Below are 22,097 nucleotides of genomic sequence, written 5' to 3'. Positions count from 1 at the left end.
GTTCAAAAGTCTGACAATTACATTTCACAGAACGAACCAGAGTCGATGGATATTTATATATTACAATTCGGATTGCCAACGACTTCTTTTAATCCATTTACTGCCTGGTATAAAAAACAATAATTGAACTAACAAAACAATAATAGTCTACACATTAACTTGGGACGCGGACCTATTTTTGCAGCCGCCTGGTGGCCTTGCGAATGGGTCGACTCTCCGGCGTGCTGGGCGGTGGGACGAACATGTTTCCGGCGTTCGCCTGCTGGGCCGGACTGGCGCCACCGAAACTGAAGGCTCCGGCCGGATTGCTAGCCGCCGGCGCAGGTGCTGGACTCCCGAAGACATTGGGCGCTGGATTGCCGCCGACACCACCAAAGCTAAAGGGCTTTGCGGTATTCATGCCCTGATTGCTGGGCGGCGAGGCGATGCCGCCGGCAGCTGCACCGCCAAACGAGAAGGGCGCATTTCCGGCCGTGGCGCTGGCGGTGCTCTTGGCCGCGCCACCGAAAGAGAAGGCGCCCGGCTTCGGTTGGTTGTGGGTAGCAGCCACCGCATTGGCGAAGAGGTTGCCGCCCATTGGAGCTGCGTTGGGAGCAGGTGCCGTGGCTTGGCTTCCTCCAAATGCAAAGGGTTTGTTCTGGTTGCTGGGCGCAGCTGTTGCTCCTGCCGCTGGAGCTCCGAATCCTCCAAAGCTGGGCGCTGAAGCTGCTGGTTGAGTGCTCGAATTGTTGCTTGAAAAACTGAAATTGGGTTTAACTATTCCAGTGTTGGGGCTTCCGAACATATTGTTGCCGGCCGGCTCCTCCTTCTTGCTGGTCGCTGTTGAAAAAGAGAAGCCACCTGCTGGTGACGGCGCTGCTCCTGCCTGATTGACGGTGCTTCCTCCAAAGTTAAAGCTCGGCTTGCTGGCGTTGGCGGGGCTGCCGAACACATTCGTTCCAGTGGGTTCCGCTGTACTTTTGGCACCAACGGCGGCAAATGAAAATCCTCCTGAAGCTGGGGAAGCTGAGGGTGCAGTGGCCTGTTGGGCACCACCACCAAATGTAAATGGTTTAGTGGCTGTTGCAGCAGGGGCGGCGGACTGTTGGGTAGAACCGCTGCCAAACATGGGTGTCGAAGGCTTCTGTGCTGCGCCGAATCCAAAGGCGTTGCTTGTAGGCGTTGCTGTTGCAGATGATGCCGATGTTGCTACGCTGCCAAAGGCAGGAGGAGCACTCTTGTCCGCGCCACCAAAGCTGAACACCGGAGTGGGTTTGGCCGCCGCATTGCTGTCTCCTCCTCCTGCTCCTCCAAATGCAAACATCGGCTTGTTATCCTTATTTCCTGCGGCTGCTGGTGCTGATCCTCCAAAGGCAAAGGGTGTTGTGCTTGTGGCTGCACTCTGGCCAAAGAGATTATTCTGCGTGCTCGTGGGAGTTGGTTCTGCTGGTTTCGAAGTGGCTGCCCCTCCAAAGGTAAAGAGATTCGTGGCCGCCGGAGCTCCACTAGTTGCGGTTGTAGTGGCTGAAAACCCGAAAGGCTTCGGGAGCTCAGCGACAGTTGTGGTGGCAACTTCTGCTGGCGGCTTAAAAGAGCCACCAAAGCTGCTGTCCGGATTTCCAAAAATGCCCGGCTTGGTTGGCTCGGTTTTGTTGGCCGCGGGTTGATTGAAAGCGGCTCCAAAGGAGTTGTTTGTGGTTTGAGCTTGGTTGCCAAACAGCGATGTTGCTGCTGCTCGGCCCTGCTGAGCTGGGTTGCCGTCAAAACTAAATACTGCTGGCTTGGGAGCAGCTAATCCACTGGCGCTGCTAGTCGGAGTTCCTGAGCTACCATTGCCCGATTGTCCGAAGGCAAAGATTGGATTGGCGGCGGGTGCTGCTCCAAATGGTGATATGGTTGATGTTGCAGGGCTGTTTGTGGTAGCCGCTGCTGTCACTGTGGAAATCGGCTTAACGAAACTCATAGATGGCGTTGATGTAGGAGCAATAGCAGCTATAGTCTTCGGAGCAGCCATTCCGAAAGTCGTTGTAGTTGTGGCCGGCGCCACCGAGTTAGTTGTAGTTGCTGCCGTTGGCGCAGGGACGTCCAGTTTGAATCCAGGAGCAACGCCTACTGCGGTTCCATTGGCAGGCGCTTGTCCAAACGAGAATGTGGGCTTTGCGGTGGTCATACTAGTGCTAATGGTAGTTGTAGTTGTAGTGGTTGTCGTAGTGGTGGTGCTGGCATTTCCAAAGGAGAGTATAGGTGCAGCTGAGGATTTTGGTGTTCCAAAAGTGATCAATGGTTGAGCTGATGTGGTAGGTGTTACGGGTTTGGGTGGTGCCGCTTCCACTTTGTCGTTGGTCTTTGGTGCCTCTCCTTCTGCAGCAGCGGGAAGTTTGGGCACTTCATTGGAGGTACTTATCGTATCCGGTGGCTTTATCACCTGATTACTTAGTATTACCGACTTGCTGGGCGCTGCAGTCGTCATGGTCGCAGTAGAAGTCGCCGTCGTTGTGGTTGTAGTAACAGGCGGCGCTATGGTGGGTTTGATGGGCGTTGGAAGAGTCGCAGGCGCAGCCGCTGGCTTGGGGGCATCCAGTTCATCCGGCTCACCCTGGTAGAGTTCGCCCTTCAATCCACTCAGCATTATCGCCAGTTTGGTCTTGTGCGTGCGCTCTACGCTTGGGTTCTTAACGCCCAGCATGGAATTCTGCTGCTTGGGCTTCACAAACTGAATGCCCGCGTATTCCCCGGCATCCACATCGGGGCTGTTCAGATCCTGGCGCGGCTGTTCCGCCTTCGTGTGCGACTGTCGGGCGTTGAAGAGAGTAAGCTTGGGCTTATCCACCGCAGGCGGTACTTCGATGCTTTGCGTAGGAGGGGCTGAAATAGTGCGCGAGGCAGGAACTGCCGGCACAGATGGACCGGCTGGCATGCTCATCGCCTTGCTGACACACTCTGCATCCACTTTACGCTGAATTTTGGCCACATTTTCGCCGGGCGAGTTCTCCGGTGAGCTGCCACTGCCCAGTGTCTCGTTTTTACTCTGCTGAAAGCTCTCGCGCATGTCGAACAGCTTCCGCTTGTTGCTGTGACGCCGGCTGGAGCTAAGCGAGGAGGCAATGTCGTTGTTGTAGCTGCAGTTGGGCCGTTTGGCCACCTGCTCCGGCGACTGAGTGGGCGAGATGCTGCCATTGGAGTGCATGTGCTGCAAGGCAGGCGGAGCAGCCGCCAGAGAGGTCGAATGATGCCGGAGTGGAACCGAAACGGTCAGCTCTCGCTGTCTTTTAAAGGACTGACTTTGCTGTTGGTGCAACTGGTGTAGCTGCTGGTGCCGGTGATGGTCCACAAAGTCCACGCCGCGCTGGCAACTCCTCTTCGTAAAGTCATGCGGCGAAGGCGCATCCTGAAAACAAGCGAAGCCTAAGCAGGTGTCCCTTTGACAGGATGATTGATGGCTCAAACTTACACCGGTGTTGATGCGCTTCCTGGAGATCTCCTTAAGCTCGTCCAGCACGCTCCTCGTTGGTTCGCTTTCGTGCTGCGGATGCGGCGGGTGCAGGATGGGTCGGTTCTCCCGCGACAGCTGCTCCTGCTCGCTGGCCCTGTTCACCACTCCCGCCAGAGAGTTGGAGCGCAGCAGGCTGGGCAACGTGTTGCCCGAATAGAAGCTGCGCTCGGGCGGTGCAATCTGGGTCATCGCAAGTGCCGGCACCCGGGATTTGTAGGGCAGCGGGGAGGCTGGCGCCCTGCGCGGCTGCGTCAGTGGGTTGTACAGATTGCTGGCGGACATGCTGCGCTGCAGACCGCCGCGTCCTCCGAGGCTGCTTTCGTGGTAGGCCACGATTCGGGAGGCCAGTCCACTGCTGTGCACATCGGCAAAGGTTCTGGGGGAAAGCGGAGAGTGGTTATTATATGAAATATTTAAAATAAATATTAAAAACTATGCATTTTTAAGGCTTGTTGGTCCTTCATCACAAGACAAAGGCTTTCTAAGAATTACCATTTCGCCACATGGTGTAATTACCTGGGATCCAACTGGCTGATGTTCAGTTTTTGTCGCGAGATGCTGCTGGGCGATGTGGCCGTGTGGTTCATCAGGGACCTTTCCGGGGTGCGGGTTCCATTGAGCGTGGTGTTTCCCCCCTTGGGACTCAGTCCCCTCAAGAAACTGGCGGACGACGGGCGATTGCTTCTGTACAAAAGAAAGCACCTTGGATTAGTATGCGAAACAAAGCAAAGTAGACAGACAGGTGGTCACTCACATCAGCGACGCGTCGATCCGCGTGGAATCCGCCATGGGCGACATGCTGCTCAAGTTAAAGCGACGACGCTCCATGCTGCCGAAGGTCAACAACCGGTTTTTTCGCACAGTGCAATCGGGCGGAAAGGAACACTTTCAGGGGGCCAATCTCGCTTCGTTCGAGGGTCGTCTGGAAAACCTTTAATTTGGACCGGGACCAACGTGGTTTATTTTAATTAAATCTTAAGAGAAATTAAATGTCAAATTGTCCAAAAAAAAACGAAATCTTAGCGGTGTGACCGTCGCTGTAGCGCCAAAATATACCAAAGTGTGGCAACTGGAAAGTGAAGTAAAGGCAGCTGTTAAAATACCACTTATTTTAAAAGAAATAACAAGAAGGAGAAAGTTCTTGCTTAATTATTATTAAACAATCTTTTTAAAAGCTTAAAAACTTACAAAATTAAACTTTTCTCGTCCAAGAAGAAAATTAAAGTCTTCAAGCGTTGCCACCTCGGAAACTAGTCGGTATAGCTATCGATATTTTAACAGGGCGCGGCGCGTCTGTTATCGTAATTCAAGTATTTCAAAACCCAATGCCCAAAAGAAAAGAATTTTTGAATTATTTTTATACCCTTGTAGAGGGTATTATAATTTCAGTCAGATGTTTGCAACGCAGTGAAGGAGACGTTTCCGACCACATAAAGTATATATATTCTTGATCAGCACCAATAGCCGAGTCTATCTAGCCATGTCCGTCTGTCCGTCTGTCCGTCTGTCCGTCTGTCCGTTTCTATGCGAACTAGTCTCTCAGTTTTAAAGCTATCGCGATGAAACTTTCCCGAAAGCCTTCTTTCTATTGCAGGTAGTACATATGTCGGAGCCAGCCGGATCGGACCACTATATCTTAAGGCTCCCAAACAAATATAAGAAAATTCATTGTAACTTTGTAGGAAGTAGGCGTTTTGATTCTTGACTACTTAAAAACAAAATTGAAATAAATCGAAACGCTGAATCTGGAATCCCTGGAACTGCACCGAGTGAGTATTCTTTTATCTACAAGGGTATATAAGCTTCGGCTGGCCGAAGGTAGCTTCCTTTCTTGTTAAAAACTAATATTAACTACACTTTTCAGGCAAAAAAATTGTTCATTCGAGCACCTCTTCCAGTTCGTTCGCTCTCGCCTTTACAATGTGAAACTTGGATCGCAAGTGCGCCTTCAGATGAGTGTTGCGCTGGAAGGTTTGCTCGCAAATTGTGCAGCTGCAAAACGGAATTTATTAACTTCGGAGCGTTAAATAATCTACAGGAATACTTACGAAAAAGCGCGCACACCTGTGTGAATCAGTTCGTGCCGCTTGCGTCCGGAAGTCGAGCTAAAGCTCTTGTCGCAATGGTGGCAGGTGTAGGGTTTGGCATTAGTATGAACCCTGAAAAGGTATATTTTATCATTTATACAGCTTTGACCACCAGGAAAGTGTCCCTCACCTTTCGTGGATTACTCGAGTAGTGCTGTTGTGAAAGGACTTGGTGCAGAAGCGACAGGCGTAGGGCTTCTCGCCCTGGTGGACGATCCGCTGGTGCAGCGACATGAGATGGTCGGTGTAGAACCGTTTGCCGCACTCCTGGCAGGCGAAGTTCTTCATGCCCGTGTGCCTCAGCATGTGCAGCTTGAAGTTGCTCTGATCGGTGAAGTGCCGGCCGCACTGTTCGCAAACGCAGTCGCGTTTCCGCTGCTGCCGCTTCCGCTCGATGATCTGTTCCTCGGTCATGTTCTTCCACGTCACGTACTGTTTCTTGCGCTTGGGAATCGTGGAGGGCGTCTCCATGGAGACACTACCTCCTCTGGAGCGACCCCGCGTGCGCTTCAACTCGGACAGTGATGAATCTTGAGAGAATCCGTCACTTTCATCCTCATAGTAAATAGCGTTTGGATCGTCGATGAATTCCTTGTTGTCGTCATCGGTGTTCTCGTCGTTGTAAATGCTCTCGAACTCCTTCTGGACACTGGAGACCAAGGATTCGGCATCGTGCGTCACCTCCTCGCCCACCTCAACGTGATTCGTCTCCTCTTCAGCACCATCGGCATCTTGAAATTCCTCTTCTTCAAAGTATTCATATTCATCGACCTCCTCGAACGGATCGTCCAACTGATTGGGTGGCAAAGGTAAGGCCAGCTTGCCCACATCATCTTCTTCCTTGATTTCTACATCGTGATCCGGGACTTGCTGTTCCTGTTCCAGAGAAGTGAGTTGCTGGACGAGATCCTCCTGCGTTTGAAGGCAGCGTTCCCGGAATACAATTGCCTGGTTTAAATCGAGCATGCAGCAGGCGCAAATGCAACTGGGCAGTTCTGGATCATTGTGAAGCTGCAATTACAGGATATATATAAGTTACTATAAAAAGAAAACAAGTTTTTATACGATTTTACCATGGCGCCAGATATGAGACTGATGTTTAGCAGCATCTTGGCGTTCTCGATGTGGAAGAGATTCTTGGCCTTTGTGTTGTAGATGACGGTTCCGCAGGTCCGGCACTGAAGCGTCATTATGTTTATTGAAAATGTGTCAAATTTAAGTTTAATTTGAATATAAACAACCAATTGTTTGGCAAACGCATATATATGTTTGTATGTATGTGAAACAGCTGCTTTGTTATCGTCGTTATCGATAACTTTGGTAGGGGCATGGGGGTAGAAAGGGGGTTTTAAAACATCTAGAGGACCTAAAAAACCAAAGAGGGGGTTTCAAATAAGACGTCTGAAAAATAGTCCTGATTTTGTAAATTATTTTAATTAAAAAAAAAATTAAGGCATTAAAATAGTTTGATCCCCTCACAAAAGCTTCGCACAACGCTCATGTTCGCGAAATTAGAGGGACCGTGCACATACCGCGCCCACAAACTTTTTGGCATCGAAAGTAAACAATAAAATAAACAATTCTTATTTTTAATAGCACAAAAGGCAGGATGCGAGTTCTAAGTTGCCGCCTTTGCTCTGCAAACGAGGCTCCAATTAATCTTTTTGACCCAGCAAATGGTCACCTGATTCGCCAAATTCTTTCCATAACTGGAGTCGAGGTAATGGGCTAAAAATACACATAATTATTAATCGGATCAAAATCAAGGCACTTATAAAGCTATTTTTACCACCCCAGCTAAGTTGCAAGAAGGAAATATCCAACAACATGTGCATGGTGTGCTTGGGTGACCTGCAGGCAGCCATTAAGTTCCGCCAGCGATGCATCATTTCCGAGAAGCAGAACCAGGAGAGGATTGAGTCCACCTCCACCGGCAAGGACCTGCCACAGGAACCCATTTGCTATGAATACATTGATGATGACCAAGTCGAGCTTGAATTGGACGAGTCCATTTTAACTCCGGAAGTCGAAAATATTCCAAAGACCGCTCCAAAAGCCCAGCCACCCAAACGTTCAAGGAGGACTGGTCCTTATGTCTGCGAGGATTGCGGCAAATCCATCAACTCCAAGACAAACTTTCTGGAACACAAGCTACGGCACACTGGCATCAAGGATTTCCACTGCGATTTTGGGTAAAGTAGATATTTTCTATAATATATCCTTAAGATACTGACTTCTTTTTAATAGGGAGTGCGGAAAAAGCTTTGCCACACGGAAGGAACTAACGCGCCACACCCGTAGTCACACGGGCGAGCAGCCCTACGTGTGCATCTACTGTCCACGTCGCTTCTCCGACACGAGTGCCCGTCAGGAGCACCATCGACGCCATCGGAACGATCGCCGCTTCCAGTGCGACATTTGCGAGAAGAGTTTCGTCAGCTCCGGATGTCTCAGCAAGCACAAGATGACCCATGACGCCGTACGGAAGCACTAGTGGGCATCTCGATTTGGGCCAACTCTACGCACATTTTACATATTTCCACACCCTTTGATCTTTTAGCTGCTACGTTTGCCACCAGCACTTCCAACGGATCTCCCATCTGATGACCCACTTGTCTACCAGTATTCATAAGGAAAAAGCCGAGGAGGCAGCGGCAGCTCAGGCAGCTGACCTCTTTAATGTTTAGTTACACCGTCTACCTAGTCATTATTTATATTATCTATTGGTAAGAACCTGTATGAGTTATGAAACTAAAACTACAAGTATGTATACTTAATCCAGTGCCATTCCTAATCCATTGTTAAATGGCATTTATTGATGTTCAAAAGAGTCGAGTTTTTGTCAAATTATAGCTTCCATTAAAAAATGAGCACAAAAAACTAAGAAACAACTGAATCCCTCCCGCCTTGCACAAACTGTCTTCTATTAAAGCACAAAGAGTATTAACTTTAATTACATACTTATTCCAGTGTCATTCTAAATCGAACTTTTTATGGAATTTATTGTTGTTATAGTTACTAATTAAAGGCCATAAACAAAGGTTTTTGGTCAAACTCCAGCTTTGAATATGTATGTATTTTTGAATACACCTAAATCTTTTAATTGATGAGGGTGCCTATTAAACGCCTTCCAAAATACAATGAATATTGACGTTTATTGATTTTAAGACAACGCAAGTATAATTTGCAAAGCTACGAATTTTAATAAAACTATTAATGTGCTTCTAAAAATGTGTTTTTTTTCCGCAGTAATATTCCAAACTCATCATATTTCACACATCCGGCTCGGACCATTTGTACTCTTTTTATTTTACAATATCTATTTATAGTTAAATTATATATTTATCTAGGAAAACGTTAATTGCAGGATTTAAGACTAGTAGATCTCTGAGTGCCGCTGATGGTCGTTAGTCTGGTGATTCCTAACAGTCTGCTGGTGGGTCATAGTGCCGATATGCTGCTCCAGTTGGTGCTTGCGGGAGAAGGTTTTATTGCACGGCCGGCAACTGAAAATGCCATAAAATAATGATTATCTATGTTTGTTGAAGCTCAAGATTAACCTACAGGAAGGGTTTCTCGCCCGTGTGGGTGAGCATGTGGTTCTTTAGCACATTGGAGTAGGAGAAGGCCTTGCCGCAGGTGGAACAAGTGAAGGGTCGCTCGTTCGTGTGAGTTCTGCAAGGGGAGTCATGTAAGTTATTAATGAGCATCTCTTGAGGCTTGGTAGCTTTACCTTTCATGCCGAATGTTGGAGCTGCGGTCCGCAAACGAGCGATTGCAGTATTTACACGTGAAGGGCTTCTCGCCTGTATGCACTCGTATATGACGATTTAGCTCGGAAGGACCCGCAAAGGTTTTGCCGCAGATTCTGCAGGGGATTAACATTTACGGAAATACAATAAATAATATATAAAGTACCCTTTTCAGCTACTCACTCGCATTCGAAAGGCTTGTCGGCCATGTGACGGCGCATATGAATGTTGAGCGCCGCTCGCTTAGAGTAGATATTGCCACAGATCTCGCACATAATGTTCGTGGAGGACTCCTCGGGCGAGGACTTGCAGCTGGAGTGCACAGTCGGTCGCTCGCGGCTGGGACTGCGTGGATGCCCGGAACCAGAGCCACGGGGTCGTCCACGTCCACGTTTACCCAGCCGCGACTTCCGCACCTTGGGTTTGCGGCAGCGCTCGCTGGGCTCGTAGTCGCTATCGGCGCTATTCGCCACCAGCAGCTCGTTCTCGTCCAGTTCGTCCACCACCGTGTTAATCTCGAAGGACTCGGTTGTGTCCGCAATGCCGTCCTCCAGGCGCTCCTCCAGCATGTTCTCCATTTCGATGTCCTCCTCCACGCCGTCTATGAAGTCGTTGGCCGACTCGTAGATATACTCGATGTGATCCGCCACTATATGTGCCACTTCGTCCGTGGGCTCCGACTTCATCTCGGCCTGGCAAGGTTTATAAACTTGTAGTTGTATGGAGGGTGTGCATTAGATGTCCCACTAACCTTGACCACATTCGTGGCAAACGTCCGCTCGCTCTCCTGGCAAAGCTCCCGGAACTTGTGGGCGCTGGTCAGCTGCTCCACGCAGCTGTAGCACAGCATGCTCGGAATGTTCTGCAGCGGCACCAGCTGAAAAATCAGGTCGGGATTAGCCCAAGGACCACAGGTGCCTCCACATTCCACATGTACCTTGATGCTGCCCACTTCCTCAATCTTGCGCACCAGCTCCCGGCACTGGGCGTCCTCGTCATCGAACAGGGGCGCCATCGCCTCCGAGTTGATGTCCTCTGTCAAGCAGATCCTGCACAGCATGTACTCGGGCATGATTTCGCTCGTCCTGGCCGTCCGTATGTTGCAATTCTGAAATAAACAAGACAGCGTCTTGGAACTTTTCCCAGGGTTGTCAGGGCTGGGTTGTGTGGCAATCGACGTGCCTATCGGCATATCGATAGTTGACGAGGATTTTTAATTTGTAATAAGGAATTTTATAATATTTTGAATAAAGGGATATATTTTTTAATAAATTTAATTAATAATTTAATTTAATAATTTTTTTATTCAGAGAATTTAAAAAAATTCTGAACGATAGTTGAGACAACTATCGCACGACCCACGAGTACTTGACAGCCCTAGTAATTTTTTAATGCACAGCTCTGGTATTTGAATTGAAATTTGTCAATTGAGAAGAAAAATTCCTGAAGTAACTGCAACTATGGAAATCAGCATTAAATGGAGCATGTGCCGCACTTGCCGCAAAAAGGGAGACGGCATTTCGCTGCAGTCGCTCTTCCAATCGGATGCCCACAAGCTGCTGGTCTCTTATGCAGATTTAGTTGTGAGTACGCGGTAATTTAGTTTTGTACATCATTTAATACTCCTTTTGCTAGGTGCAACCGGATGATGGTTTGCCAGATCAGATTTGCTCCGATTGCTTGGACAAGCTGGAGGAGGTGGAGCAATTCCTCAGCCAATGCAAGCGATCCGACGAGCACCTGCGGAACCTCGTCCGCCAAACAATGTCCTCGGCGGTGGCCTTTCAGCCTGCGCAGAACAGGGATGAGCCGGCTGGTCAGAGAAAGCGAGCCAGGAAGCAGAACATTTCAGGCAGATCCGTGCAGGAGCAGCCCCTAGTCATAGGCATCGATGAGAGTCCAGTGCCCACATCTCAAGCAACGACTGGCAAACCAATAAATAGAAAGAAATCTGTGTCCCCACAGGAACCAGGCGATTTCGTGTATGTTTTAAAGGCCAATGGTGACAACGACAAAAACACCAGTCAGGAGGAATACACCCTGAGTGATTTGGAGAGGGAGACCAATGACGATTTTGATACCTCATCCCTGGAAGGCACAATTTTAGACGGCGAGGAGTCCCAGATATCGGTGCCTACCAGTGGATACAATGTAGATTTAGCCGTGGCCTGCGTGCCGGACAAGTACAGATGCAAGGTCTGCAGCAACACCTACTCACGTATCTCTCTACTAAATGCACACATGCAGGTGCATCGCAGTGAAAAACCCCACGAGTGCGAGTAAGTATCCTTTCTGACTACTACATATATCTCTTACAAGAGGGATTCACAAATAATAGTAATATTTTAGGGTGTGCCAAAAGACATTCAGAGCCGCCTGCAACCTGAAAACTCATATGCGAACCCACACGGGCGAAAAGCCCTACAAATGCGCCTACTGCCCACGCCGCTTTGCTGATTCCAGCACTTTTCGCAAACACGAACGGTATGATTTTAGTTTCCTCACTTTTTATTCTGAAACAACAAGCTATTAGTTGCTAGCTTTTAACCATTTTGTAAATGTAATTATGCTAATAATATCCTAATTTTAATTCTCTCCATTTCAGTATGCACACAAATGAGAAACCATATGCCTGCGAAATCTGCGGGAAAACCTTTTCGCTGTCTACCTCACGCAAGGCTCACTACCTCCTCCATTCGTCTGATAAGCCACACAAGTGCCTCATCTGCGACAAGGACTTCCGCCTGAAGCACCAGCTCGCGGCGCACGAGAAGACGCATGCGCACCTCATGGGCGTATCGCTGGCCAAGGAGTATGGCGAAATGATGGAGTAGCTAACAAATACAAATGATAATTTGTAACAGACGTGGGTTTTCTTTGTCTTAAACTAGCTAACTAAAATTAGGAAAACTATTAGAGCGCATTAACTTTGCATAAAGTCGGCGGATCTGGGAATGGCTTGCTCCATTTTGTTGCGGTGCGTGACCGTTTGCAGGTGTGCCTTCAACTGGTGCAGCAAAGTAAATGACTTGGAGCATGTGTCACAGCTATAAAGAAACGGAGATCGTTAGAAATTGGCTTTCCTTTATATAAACTATCTGCTTTACTTGTAATTCTTCTCGGCGGAATGAGACAGGATGTGGTTCTTGAGGATGGCCGTGTGCGTGAAGGTCTTGCCGCACTCCTGGCAGGCGTAAGGACGCGTATTGGTGTGCACTCGCTCGTGGCGAACCCGTTCGCTGCGGTCGTAGAAGTGCCGCTCGCAGTACATACACTTGTAGGGACGCTCGCCCGTGTGACGACGTATGTGGGCCCGCAACTCGCCCATTTGTCGAAAGGATTTGGTGCAGATTCTGCAATGAAATTATACGTATTTACTATAGAGACATAGAATTTTTCTTTATTTACTTACTCGCATTGGTGAGGCTTATATTCCGTGTGGGTCATCATGTGAGCGGTGAAAACGGATTTCTTGTAGTACACGTTGCCGCACAGATTGCACATAAACTTATCCTCGTCCTTGGTCTTATCCTTAATCGGTTTTCTTTTGGACTGGATATCCTTGCGCTTGAACTTGAGTTCGCTGTCCGGTTTGCGGGGCCTTCCTGGCTTGCGTTTGTCCCTCTTGGAGATGGGAGTGGGCGAAAGATATTCCTCTTCGTTGAGGTCCTCCTGCTCGTAGTCCACCTCATAGTACTCGCCGCCTAGAAGGCAAGAATCCTCGACGAGCTCGCCCTTATCTTCAATGATTTCCTCCAGCTCAGGATCGTTTACATAGGAGTCAAAGTGGGAAATCAATATTTCAGGACTCTCCTTGATGGGCTCATCCTCCTCCTCCTCGATCGGTTCGTTTCCGATGAATCCGTTGACCTCGAGAACTTCCTGTGATTGATCCTCCAGCTGCTCATCCTCCTCCTCCTCCACCGTTTGGCTAATCTCTTGATAGTTATTCTCGTGGCCCAAATTCACCTGCAGTTTATCATAAAGGTACTCCATGTACTCGCCATCGCTGGCCTGTGTCAGCTCCTCCGGTCTCTCCGAGTCCGGACAACTGGTTTCCCAGTAAATCTGCGAGTTGAGGCACATCTGGCGGAAGTTGAACCACATTTGCACGAATTCTCTACAGCTGCTGCAGGCCTTTCCGGGTATACTAGGGGATAGGCGAACCTGTAGGGATATTCAGACTAAAGTGTCATGCATAACTTCTCCTAAAAACCCACCTTAATCCCACAGCAAAACTCGACCTTCTCGTTCAGGGGCTCCTCTCCTTCGAACAGAGAGCTCATTGTGCCCTCCTCGGAGTCGCCCAGGCAGATTCGGCACTTCATCAGTACCGCCGTTGAGCTGAACGCATTCATCCTGGCCAGCAGTGGACAGAAAGGCGATGAAAATCAAGGTTTTCGCAATCAAATTGAATGGGATGTAAACAAAAACTTGGATAGTGATGTGCAAAAAACGATTACTTTAAATCGATATTTCTCTGCTAGCAGAGACACTTTCCTAATAAAGCGCCATCTGGAGTTGGTTGGAAACCAGACTTAGCTGAGACATGAACCAAAAAAGCCAGAAAAAGCCGCCAAATAATGCGTTTATTTTACTCAACCATGCAACTGCCACACTGAACCAAGTATTAATTAACCCCCTCAGCCACTGCCACATTTAAATTTAATTCGCATTTCGAACTGTACGAACGTGTCGCGGCATCAGCTCTTTTTCCGTGCATTTCCACTGCATTTTGTGTGTTCACTTTGTTGCGTGTGTGCCAGTTCTCCAGTTAATCGTTAACCAGCGTCAATTCACGTCTAACACAGCAAGATGATCTCCAACTTTGATTGCACCGATAATCAGGCCAGCAGCAAGTAAGTAATCGAAGTACCAGGCGGTTGCCGGCATTTTTTTAAATAATCCACGCGTGTGTGTGTGGGCGGTGCAGTGGTATTGGTGGGGATTTGCAGATTTGCTTCCTCCTTATTTTATGTTTTTTTATCGTTCCGTTGCTTTTTTGTTTGCTTCCTCCGGCAATTCTATTCCTCGTTTCCGTTTCGAATTCCTTCTCCTCCGCTCTCCCCTTTCCCCTCACATTTCGCACTATGCGTGTATTGATCTTTTAATGGGTTAACAGTTAACTGTTCTTTTGGATCGCCGGGTATTATTCGCATTCGATTTGGAAATTCCACTTCCTGATTGTTATGGGCCCGTCAGAAAACGCCCTTAACAACCGATATTTGATATATGTAGGCAACCCCGCCGACAATAGGACTTTACTTCAGCTGCAACTCGGGAAAATTGACCGTTTTGAGTAGTTGGTTCATGCACAGGCATATGTTTGTGCGGTTGTGTGAGTGTGCTGCACAGTGGTGGTTCTAGTTAAGTGCACACTGCAATGTCAGCAAGTGTGCCAGTTTCCCTCCCCCGCCCCCAATAACATTATATATGTAGCATAGCTATCACCCGATGGACATCTCGACCCTAACCCACCCCCCGCCCCGCACCCCTGCTATCTCTATCGCCTTTATGACTGCAATCGAGGTGGCGCTTGTTTTTGTGTTTTCGTTCTCTGTGCCAGTTTTCAAATTGGTCATCACTCCATTGTAGAGCTGCCGACTAACAAAATAGCTGAAGTAGGCGAAAAGCGGATGGAAAACTGTACGGGCCACTGTCGAAAATGTGGTCTACTGAAAAATGAGTCTTGAAAATTCTAGAAATTAGGTAAAGAATCTATTTTTCAAGTTTTTTAATTTCTACCTAATTACTTCAAATTATAGTATTAGGTTACCATCAATAAGGCGTACAAGGAGTGCTAGACGTTTCTTATAAACAAGCACTGTTTTCTAGTAATAATTCACGACATACAAGTCTTTCTCAAAATTTAGCAGCAGTAGATTTTAAATGAATAATTTTATAGACCATTTTCCATGGTTTATTAATAGTGATAAAGAGCTCAAAAATATCTAGTTTATGATAGTGCTTTATGTACCCAAGCAATAAACTAATTTTAAACGGTAAATTCCCCTATTGGAGACCGATTCCCTGGCTATTTCTGAACACTCGTCAGCTTTCCCGTTCTTGACCTTTGCCAGATTTCCGGATTCCACGGGAGAAGTAGCCAAGTATGCGAACACTGCTCCAAATCGCCTCCTTGAGTCACTCGGAAATCTGCCTGCAGCTGTTTCGATTCGCACTTATCATCATAATACGGGTAATTGCCGCGATAGATGATGAGTAATTGCAACCGAAATCGATGGCGTTCTCGTTTCTTCTTTGCTCCCTTTTGCCCACAGTGGTGGCCAGTGATTAAGGGCACACTCCTACCCAACAGTCCTACCAAATTGTAGTTTTCCCGGTATATCCCATATCCCACCATTTCCACAATTTATGGGGGATACTTTCTGGCCCAATATCGTCACGTGCCATACTCTCGGTGCTTAACTATATTTAACTATAGTCACGCGATCTACGCTAGTATTATGGCCTGTGTATCTGGCCAAGAGCCACTGCAGCAGAGTTTGAGGCTGAGTGGCAAGTGCATTGAACTCGGGACACATTGCATGTTCGTTGTTGTTGTTCTTGTTCTTGTTGTTTGACTCGCCATAAAACTAAATGTCGATTTTGATTGCCTAGCCGCGACTAGTTTGGCCAGCAGTGGGTTTAGGTTTGGGTTCTGAGTTCGGGATTGGGCGCAGCCCTAGAATGAGTCAATGGGTCTAATTCCCGGCAGAACCTCCAGAGAAAGCCGCACAAACGGAGAATGCAGCCAGTCTGTCAGCCTGCCAGCCTAGCCGCACCCAAAATGCAGACAGACGGGCCCACATTAATCCGACATAGGAAAAGTGCACTGGAAAAATTTATTAACCAAAGAAAATTCGAATTTTTACAGATATACTAATATACAAGTCACTGAAATGGCAGAAAAGTATCAAAAATTAATACATTTAATGGGTTATAAATAGTTTTTTCGAGTGTACTGCCAGAGGAGGAGTTTTAGAGTTTAGTCTGTCACTGACGCATGCAACCCACGATAAGCAACCCCGACAGAGGCCATAGTAGGACATATCTGTCATGTCCTCGGTATCTGCGGCAATTCCATTTCCCGGCCGCTTTCCAAATGCATTTGGCTCTTGATGTTGGTCAGGGTGGGCCCGGTAGATAAATGGTTTTTTTGAGTAAATTAGGGAAGCCCTAGCGAGTCACGTTTCCTGTTCACCGGGGGGAGATCTTCATTTTTCAGCCGTGAGTCATGCCCGAAAGGCAGACCAATTTATAGATGATTAATGAAGAACTAGAACAGACTAACTAACTGACTTTTTGTTTGCTCTCTATCTCTTTGCAGGTAAGTCTATGTTTACGTCACTGCGATGTCCTTATTTGGCCGTAGTTCCAGTACATAAACCCCATCGGATCTCAAGGCTGTTTGTGCGGGGCCAATACTAAACGCTCCACTGAGCAGACAGCTGGGTTTTCTGTGTATCTTCTATCTGCGCCAAGGAAGTCGACAGTCATTGAGTGACAATTTCGGCAACATTTCCTCTATAATTGGGCACACAAAGCCAAAGACACACAGACACTCGAGCTCACTTTCGGTAATTGTTGTTAAGTAATAATAACGCGACTCTTTCTCGTTGGCTTGGACCATTGGCCGCCTTATAAGGCCGGCCGTTTGGATTACCCGTTTTGCATAGCTATCTGCATCAGCTTGCCATTTGCAGAACGATCTGTTTGCGTCGAGTCTGCTGCCTTCTGGCTGTTGTTGTACATGGGCGATTACCATTATGGGTTTTCTCAACGCCCTCTGTTTGTCTCCACAGGGGCGGCCACAAAAATAGCAGGTCTAAACTAGTTCGCAGTAAAAGTGGTTTGTTAATAATGATTGATAATCACAAAGAGCTGTTAAAAATACTTGTTAACTTCCCTGTTTTAAATATCACCACGCAGGAGTTTTTCCTAGTATTTATCTATTTATTTATTTATTTATTTTTTGGTTCTGAGGAAATTACAAATTGCCTCGAACCAATTTTTTTTTAGCCATAGCTCTTGGGCATTATTTACATTTTTTTAAAATCTAAATTGTGGTGATATGAATTATTTTATATATTATTGTACAGGTTTATTGCCTTGGTAAATAGTTCTTCCAAGTAGAATGGTTACTTATCATTTAATTTAAGAAGAAATCTTCCGGGTGTGAAATTAAGAACCTGGATGGTGCAAGTTCAATTAGCTGCGCTATTATTCCAACCGCAAGTGTATATGTATCAGCTGGCCCCAACCAACTCCCTTTGGTTATGAATTTACTGCCGAAGCCAGGGACGCGGATCCCTGACTCAGCAGCGCCGCTGATGGAAAACCTTTCAGCCAATTTTCTCTTCTCAGCCTCGCTCTTTGTGTTGCCAGCAATTTGCAGTTTCGCCAGCTGCTGCAGCTCGGGTTAAATGAATTGCTCCCACACAGAGCGAGAGCCTCGGATCTCGAATCTCGCATCTCGGATCCGATCCAATGTATTTATAAGTTGTGCATACATATTTGCATTGTGGGCTGTATCCACCACAATAATCGGCAGGCTTCACACGTTCCATGGCGATTTCTTTGTGAGACTTGAACAGGGTGTGTTATTCCTTTGTTGCAGCCAGACGTATCGCTCGCCTGGCTGTGAATCACTGATGAGTGTGTGTCGCCTGCTCCTGGGCTGCTCAATTATGCGATTAACCCGCCGCTGCCGCTGCTACCACCTGCATGCCGATGCCTCGATGTCAGGGCACACAGAATGCAAAGGCAAAACTGCCCTTGTCGGCTGACTTTTGGACCTTGAAAATCATACAGACGCCACCCCCGTTTGCAACAAAAAAGGAAATCCCCCAAGGATTAAAAGCAAGGCAATTGCTTTGCGCAAGGGTTGCTCATGTGTCGTTGCTGCATTTGGAAATGCACTGGTCTGGTCGCCGAAGGCCTTTGGATCTGGAGCAGGAGCTCAGATTTGTGAAAGTGAATTTGCTACTCCACTTTTGGCCTGCAGGGGATTTTCAGGCAGCCACTGCAACCACCACCAGCTATGGAAGCCTCTCAGACTGAGGGTTGCAATTCCCCGGGATTTTGCACAAATTAAATCAATTTCGGTTTTAGCATGTCCTTTGATTAATGAACGCGGGGAAGAAAAACCCTTCAGACAGGCGGGAATCTGCCGAAGGAATGAGGAATGTTATATTACACCCACTTTGTAGTTTCATTTGTTTCGTTGTTTTTATGAGCACATTTATATATTATTCATTCAAAAGATTCTTTTGTCTCTGGAAACTTCTCGAGGGTCTCTGACTCTGACACACCCCAGACATTTATTTATTCGCCGATTTCTGCAGATCTTGTGGCAGTGAATTAATTTACGCTTAATTGGTCAGGCCCAGTTGCATAGAGATCATTTTAAAGATCTTTCGCCAAGAACCAGAACTGGAAATGCGAAATGCGATCCATCGAGTCAATGGCCACAATCTGGGTTATTCCATGCAAATTGTTTTCAGTTCCGACAACGCCCATCGCGGAATCTTCGACTGGGCGATAATTTAAAGTTGACTTCTTAAAAGACCAGTTCACAATTCATAAATTTATATCAGCTACAGTAGGGCGTCCTTTGAAGGGCTGGAAATCAGGGGTTCAGAGAAATTGGAAAGGCAGTTCTAGAATTATTAAGAAGAAATATGTATATGATCTCAAAATATGCGAGCCTCATTCGTTTGAGTCTGAAGATGAGTTATTTTGACATTCAATTAATTGAAACTGTGTCTCAGCAGCCAATTAATTTTCATTTAACGATCACCCACTGTCTTTTGGAGTGCATATATGTATGTTTGCATACTTGGTGTACAAATGTTTGCTCCATATTATTTAAAAGCTGAGATATATAGCGTGCGTTCGTTTCTGGGGCCCCGCTTTTGTGCCAGATCATTGGCACAGCACACAGCACACAGCTGCTGTTTAGATTGCGAGGAGACTTGCAGCGGATAGCGATCCAAGTTTAAGCCAAGTCCATTGACTGCATGATGATGATCATTATGATTATGAGGATGACAAGAGAAGTTTTGTCTTGTGTGTTGTTGCCCCAAAAGTTCATTCACTCTTGACACTCTGACTCTGAAATGGAGAAGCCGAGATTCGCATGCAAACAGTGGAGTGGAGGACAGAATGTACACAACATCCGATGGCCTCTGACAGCTCATCCTCATCCGAGGAGGCAAAAACGGGGAGGAGCCTCCGTTTGTGCCGCGTCATTTGTGCCAAGTGGTCCCCGCCGAGATGATGGAGCATCTCGAAGGAGATGCGTCGTTGGCTTCCTCAAATTGCTGCCAAGGGATCAGCGATCAGCTAGGTCGTCTGTCGATTCCAGAAACGATCGAAGAAACAGGTTCTCCACTCTCCAGCCCATCGTCGCTTTCTTCCGTTCCGCTAAATTCTTTTGTCGCTCTGGGAGAATCGCACGAGATGAGAAACCGGCTGTGCGGCAGGTGCCCCACTTCTTCGGCTTCTGCGCTTCCCCTTATCGGAACTTAATTCCTGGAATTATTTCCCAATCCAGCGTTGATTGAAAAACATAAACAATCGAAATGCGGGCATTTGTGGGACAAATTCTTCAAGGGGTAAAAACAAAACACATTGATATGATGGGTTTTATCAGGCCTAAAACCGAAATCCGTCTCAATTGTTTGTTTGGGAACCCCTATTGTATGTGCGATTCGAAAACTCAGCTTGAGTTTCCTTGATTATTATTATGGTCGTCTCGCCCACAAATCCAAGCGGATGTAAACAAAGCGAGTCGATAGCAGCCGGTCAAGATAAGAGATGCATATAAGGCTGCCTAAATACACACAAATCTGAATTTATTGACCCAGCATGCAGGCAGCCAGGGGTTAAGGTCAAATGAGGGGCCATAAATAGAGATTAGACGTGAGTCAGGCAAGTGAGCTATTTTTAAATTATATGGAGAACTTCAAGAATTTATATTTTTACTATCAATATTATTTTAACTTGTTTTTAAATTGATTTTTGAAATTCTGTTTATCATGGGCCACATTTTCAGTGGCGCCATCTAAACGGGCAGTTTTCTAGGCTTGGCTAGGTGGCGCCACAGCTGCTATGGTCTGGCAACTCTACTCCTAGTGTAAAGAGAATACGCTAGGTGTCGCTTAAGTGCTGGCCTATGTAAAATGTGATTCCTAAGTAAAAATTGTATTATAAAATTTAAAATTTACTGAGATAAAAACAATTACTTTAAAAATGACTTGTAATTTTGAATGAATTTAAAATTAAAGGGATTAATAAAAGCAGTAAGGATGTTCCTACCAGAGCGGAACTCATCTTAATGGATGAAAAAGAATAGGAAACAGATAAAAATCGGCCTAGATTCAAAAATTTGAAAAATATTTAAACAAATTTTAAGTTTATGAAAGAGGAAGAAAAATAAGAAAGATAAGGGAGAAAAGATGACAACGACTTTTAACAAAGATCGACAGATGAATTCCTTTCTTATATAGCCTTATAAGTTGAAGTTCAAAGAAGCCACAGAGTTGAGGCTTCTATTTGTATTTGCTTCTTTATTTCTGAAATGTGGAAATGACAGTTGCAATTTATGTGCAATTGGGGAATATCGATGTCAGTGTTTGGAGCCGTGATCTATCGATAAGTGCGTTTGCAGCTGCTGGCGTGGTGCGAATTTGATTGATTGATTGATGAGTGGAAATGATGGACTGCTCGGCGAGGTGAATTTGCATTTTGCACATTTAGTTAGCCGAAAAGGAATGTCTGTCCCAGTTGCCAGATGGGGAAGCCACCAGAGATGATCGATAGAGCCTGATATGCAGTTCATGCACTGCGAGAAAGAATTGAGTTTGTTAGGTAACTTTATTTTAATAGGTTTTATGGTACTATAAAAGGTTAACAATTTATTGATAGGCATTTAAACATATTTCTCCACTTATTGCCTATTTTTTTGATTTGAAAGAATGCTTTGGCGTGATTGAAATGACTTTCTAATGCAGCTCAATTGAACTTGGTTTATAGACCGAATTTCGGTATACGATCGTTTTTTTATAACTGCTCAAAATTTATTACAAATCCGCCATAGAGTGTCGAATTATTACGTGCTGCATTAGCTGCGATTGTTGCAATACATTTTCTACGATCTACCATTTCCCCGCTAACTTAAGTCATTTGTCTAATATTTTTTTCTTTTTTGCTTGGTGAGGAGGGTGGGGAAGATCGGGGGATCTTGGAGCTCAGTTCGTGCCACAATTGTTGTTGCTGTGGCTGCGGCATTATCTGCACACTGAAATCGGCGTAAATAATTACCGTCGTATGAGCGCAGTCTGCTAGCGAAAATGATTCGCATCTGAGACGATCAAGCGGAGCTGCAGAACGAAAGATGGAGTGGAAAATAAAGGAGTAGAGAACGAACGGGAATTCCTAATTTAATAGTAATCATAATGAATGGAATGCATTTGAGGCGGCAGAAGTCGTAGATTCTGGGCCATGTTTTAGAGAGAATGGAGCAGAGATCAGATCAATGGCTCCTTAGAGTCTATATATATATATCATCTCGCGTTAATGTTCCGTTGGCATGCCAAAGATGAGGCGCGAGATGAGATTGGGATTGTGATTCGAATTCGGATTCGTATTCGTATTCGGGCTGAAACTGGGGCTCAGCTGCATGCCACACACATCATCAAACCAAACTGATCCCAACTGATCCGGGAGTGGAGCAAAGCGATGCGTATACTCTACAGAGTGAGAACCAGTTGCTCGACGCAT

General features: G+C 46.5%; 7 protein-coding genes across 9 annotated transcripts in view; 3 read left to right on the top strand and 4 right to left on the bottom strand.

Annotated features, from left to right (window-relative positions):
• Positions 1 to 72: 72 nt before the first annotated feature.
• Positions 73 to 4,524, bottom strand: LOC108058591 (ice-structuring glycoprotein). The gene is made up of 4 exons (XM_017143435.3): positions 4,227 to 4,524; positions 3,989 to 4,156; positions 3,431 to 3,848; positions 73 to 3,367 (listed from the first exon to the last, which is right to left on the bottom strand). Exons 1-4 carry the CDS (start codon positions 4,298 to 4,300, stop codon positions 173 to 175), a joined length of 3,855 nt encoding a protein of 1,284 aa, XP_016998924.2. The 5' UTR covers positions 4,301 to 4,524; the 3' UTR covers positions 73 to 172.
• Positions 4,525 to 5,323: 799 nt separating this feature from the next.
• LOC108058571 (transcription factor Ouib) lies at positions 5,324 to 6,768 on the bottom strand. Its single transcript, XM_017143350.3, has 4 exons — positions 6,633 to 6,768; positions 5,690 to 6,570; positions 5,521 to 5,631; positions 5,324 to 5,464 (listed from the first exon to the last, which is right to left on the bottom strand). The coding sequence occupies exons 1-4, from the start codon at positions 6,747 to 6,749 to the stop codon at positions 5,350 to 5,352; spliced, it is 1,224 nt and encodes a 407-aa protein (XP_016998839.2). The 5' UTR covers positions 6,750 to 6,768; the 3' UTR covers positions 5,324 to 5,349.
• A 376-nt stretch (positions 6,769 to 7,144) lies between these two features.
• Positions 7,145 to 8,262, top strand: LOC108058737 (transcription factor Ouib). Its single transcript, XM_017143669.3, has 4 exons — positions 7,145 to 7,279; positions 7,357 to 7,751; positions 7,807 to 8,052; positions 8,120 to 8,262. The coding sequence occupies exons 1-4, from the start codon at positions 7,169 to 7,171 to the stop codon at positions 8,244 to 8,246; spliced, it is 879 nt and encodes a 292-aa protein (XP_016999158.2). The 5' UTR covers positions 7,145 to 7,168; the 3' UTR covers positions 8,247 to 8,262.
• Positions 8,263 to 8,829: 567 nt separating this feature from the next.
• On the bottom strand, positions 8,830 to 10,474 carry LOC108058735 (transcription factor Ouib). The gene is made up of 6 exons (XM_017143668.3): positions 10,249 to 10,474; positions 10,063 to 10,188; positions 9,495 to 10,003; positions 9,293 to 9,427; positions 9,124 to 9,234; positions 8,830 to 9,065 (listed from the first exon to the last, which is right to left on the bottom strand). Exons 1-6 carry the CDS (start codon positions 10,381 to 10,383, stop codon positions 8,936 to 8,938), a joined length of 1,146 nt encoding a protein of 381 aa, XP_016999157.2. The 5' UTR covers positions 10,384 to 10,474; the 3' UTR covers positions 8,830 to 8,935.
• A 224-nt stretch (positions 10,475 to 10,698) lies between these two features.
• Zaf1 (ZAD and Architectural Function 1) lies at positions 10,699 to 12,145 on the top strand. Of its 2 annotated transcripts, XM_017143671.3 has the most exons (4): positions 10,699 to 10,894; positions 10,947 to 11,590; positions 11,661 to 11,795; positions 11,917 to 12,145. In XM_017143671.3, exons 1-4 carry the CDS (start codon positions 10,772 to 10,774, stop codon positions 12,143 to 12,145), a joined length of 1,131 nt encoding a protein of 376 aa, XP_016999160.2. In that variant the 5' UTR covers positions 10,699 to 10,771. The 2 variants fall into 2 exon arrangements, with proteins under 2 accessions (XP_016999160.2, XP_070072835.1); XM_070216734.1 differs by lacking the exon at positions 11,661 to 11,795.
• Positions 12,146 to 12,219: 74 nt separating this feature from the next.
• LOC108058738 (transcription factor Ouib) lies at positions 12,220 to 13,752 on the bottom strand. The gene is made up of 4 exons (XM_017143670.3): positions 13,532 to 13,752; positions 12,724 to 13,478; positions 12,419 to 12,664; positions 12,220 to 12,358 (listed from the first exon to the last, which is right to left on the bottom strand). The coding sequence occupies exons 1-4, from the start codon at positions 13,667 to 13,669 to the stop codon at positions 12,235 to 12,237; spliced, it is 1,263 nt and encodes a 420-aa protein (XP_016999159.2). The 5' UTR covers positions 13,670 to 13,752; the 3' UTR covers positions 12,220 to 12,234.
• A 219-nt stretch (positions 13,753 to 13,971) lies between these two features.
• Jupiter (microtubule-associated protein Jupiter) overlaps positions 13,972 to 22,097 on the top strand; it is a 30,551-nt gene continuing 22,425 nt past the window's right edge. Inside the window, exon 1 of one of the 2 annotated variants that reach the window (XM_017143518.3) lies at positions 13,972 to 14,170. In XM_017143518.3, the coding sequence (XP_016999007.1) occupies positions 14,127 to 14,170 (44 nt within the window). In that variant the 5' untranslated portion in view covers positions 13,972 to 14,126. The remainder of the gene's footprint in view (positions 14,171 to 22,097) is intronic. The other variant, XM_017143521.3, reaches the window with a different exon arrangement.

This window comes from Drosophila takahashii, chromosome 3R, assembly GCF_030179915.1.
Source record: "Drosophila takahashii strain IR98-3 E-12201 chromosome 3R, DtakHiC1v2, whole genome shotgun sequence".
In the NCBI taxonomy this organism is placed as follows: domain Eukaryota; kingdom Metazoa; phylum Arthropoda; class Insecta; order Diptera; family Drosophilidae; genus Drosophila; species Drosophila takahashii.
This window is presented reverse-complemented; position numbering and strand designations above follow the sequence as displayed.

Excerpts from the sequence above, each read along its gene's own strand:
- LOC108058591 (XM_017143435.3), bottom strand. The coding sequence starts at position 4,300 with ATGGAGCGTCGTCGCTTTAACTTGAGCAGCATGTCGCCCATGGCGGAT. Across the intron at positions 4,157-4,226 it reads CGGATCGACGCGTCGCTGAT|AAGCAATCGCCCGTCGTCCG; the intron begins GTGAGTGACCAC and ends TCTTTTGTACAG. Across the intron at positions 3,368-3,430 it reads GGAAGCGCATCAACACCGGT|GATGCGCCTTCGCCGCATGA; the intron begins GTAAGTTTGAGC and ends GCTTGTTTTCAG.
- LOC108058571 (XM_017143350.3), bottom strand. The coding sequence starts at position 6,749 with ATGACGCTTCAGTGCCGGACCTGCGGAACCGTCATCTACAACACAAAG. Across the intron at positions 6,571-6,632 it reads GTCTCATATCTGGCGCCATG|CTTCACAATGATCCAGAACT; the intron begins GTAAAATCGTAT and ends CTGTAATTGCAG. Across the intron at positions 5,465-5,520 it reads ACAGGTGTGCGCGCTTTTTC|CTGCACAATTTGCGAGCAAA; the intron begins GTAAGTATTCCT and ends TCCGTTTTGCAG.
- LOC108058737 (XM_017143669.3), top strand. The coding sequence starts at position 7,169 with ATGCGAGTTCTAAGTTGCCGCCTTTGCTCTGCAAACGAGGCTCCAATT. Across the intron at positions 7,752-7,806 it reads GATTTCCACTGCGATTTTGG|GGAGTGCGGAAAAAGCTTTG; the intron begins GTAAAGTAGATA and ends TCTTTTTAATAG. Across the intron at positions 8,053-8,119 it reads GACGCCGTACGGAAGCACTA|CTGCTACGTTTGCCACCAGC; the intron begins GTGGGCATCTCG and ends TTGATCTTTTAG.
- LOC108058735 (XM_017143668.3), bottom strand. The coding sequence starts at position 10,383 with ATGCCCGAGTACATGCTGTGCAGGATCTGCTTGACAGAGGACATCAAC. Across the intron at positions 9,428-9,494 it reads GACAAGCCTTTCGAATGCGA|AATCTGCGGCAAAACCTTTG; the intron begins GTGAGTAGCTGA and ends AATCCCCTGCAG. Across the intron at positions 9,235-9,292 it reads TCCAACATTCGGCATGAAAG|AACTCACACGAACGAGCGAC; the intron begins GTAAAGCTACCA and ends CTCCCCTTGCAG.
- Zaf1 (XM_017143671.3), top strand. The coding sequence starts at position 10,772 with ATGGAAATCAGCATTAAATGGAGCATGTGCCGCACTTGCCGCAAAAAG. Across the intron at positions 10,895-10,946 it reads TCTCTTATGCAGATTTAGTT|GTGCAACCGGATGATGGTTT; the intron begins GTGAGTACGCGG and ends TCCTTTTGCTAG. Across the intron at positions 11,796-11,916 it reads ACTTTTCGCAAACACGAACG|TATGCACACAAATGAGAAAC; the intron begins GTATGATTTTAG and ends TCTCCATTTCAG.
- LOC108058738 (XM_017143670.3), bottom strand. The coding sequence starts at position 13,669 with ATGAATGCGTTCAGCTCAACGGCGGTACTGATGAAGTGCCGAATCTGC. Across the intron at positions 12,665-12,723 it reads TATAAGCCTCACCAATGCGA|AATCTGCACCAAATCCTTTC; the intron begins GTAAGTAAATAA and ends ATTTCATTGCAG. Across the intron at positions 12,359-12,418 it reads TCCGCCGAGAAGAATTACAA|CTGTGACACATGCTCCAAGT; the intron begins GTAAAGCAGATA and ends GTTTCTTTATAG.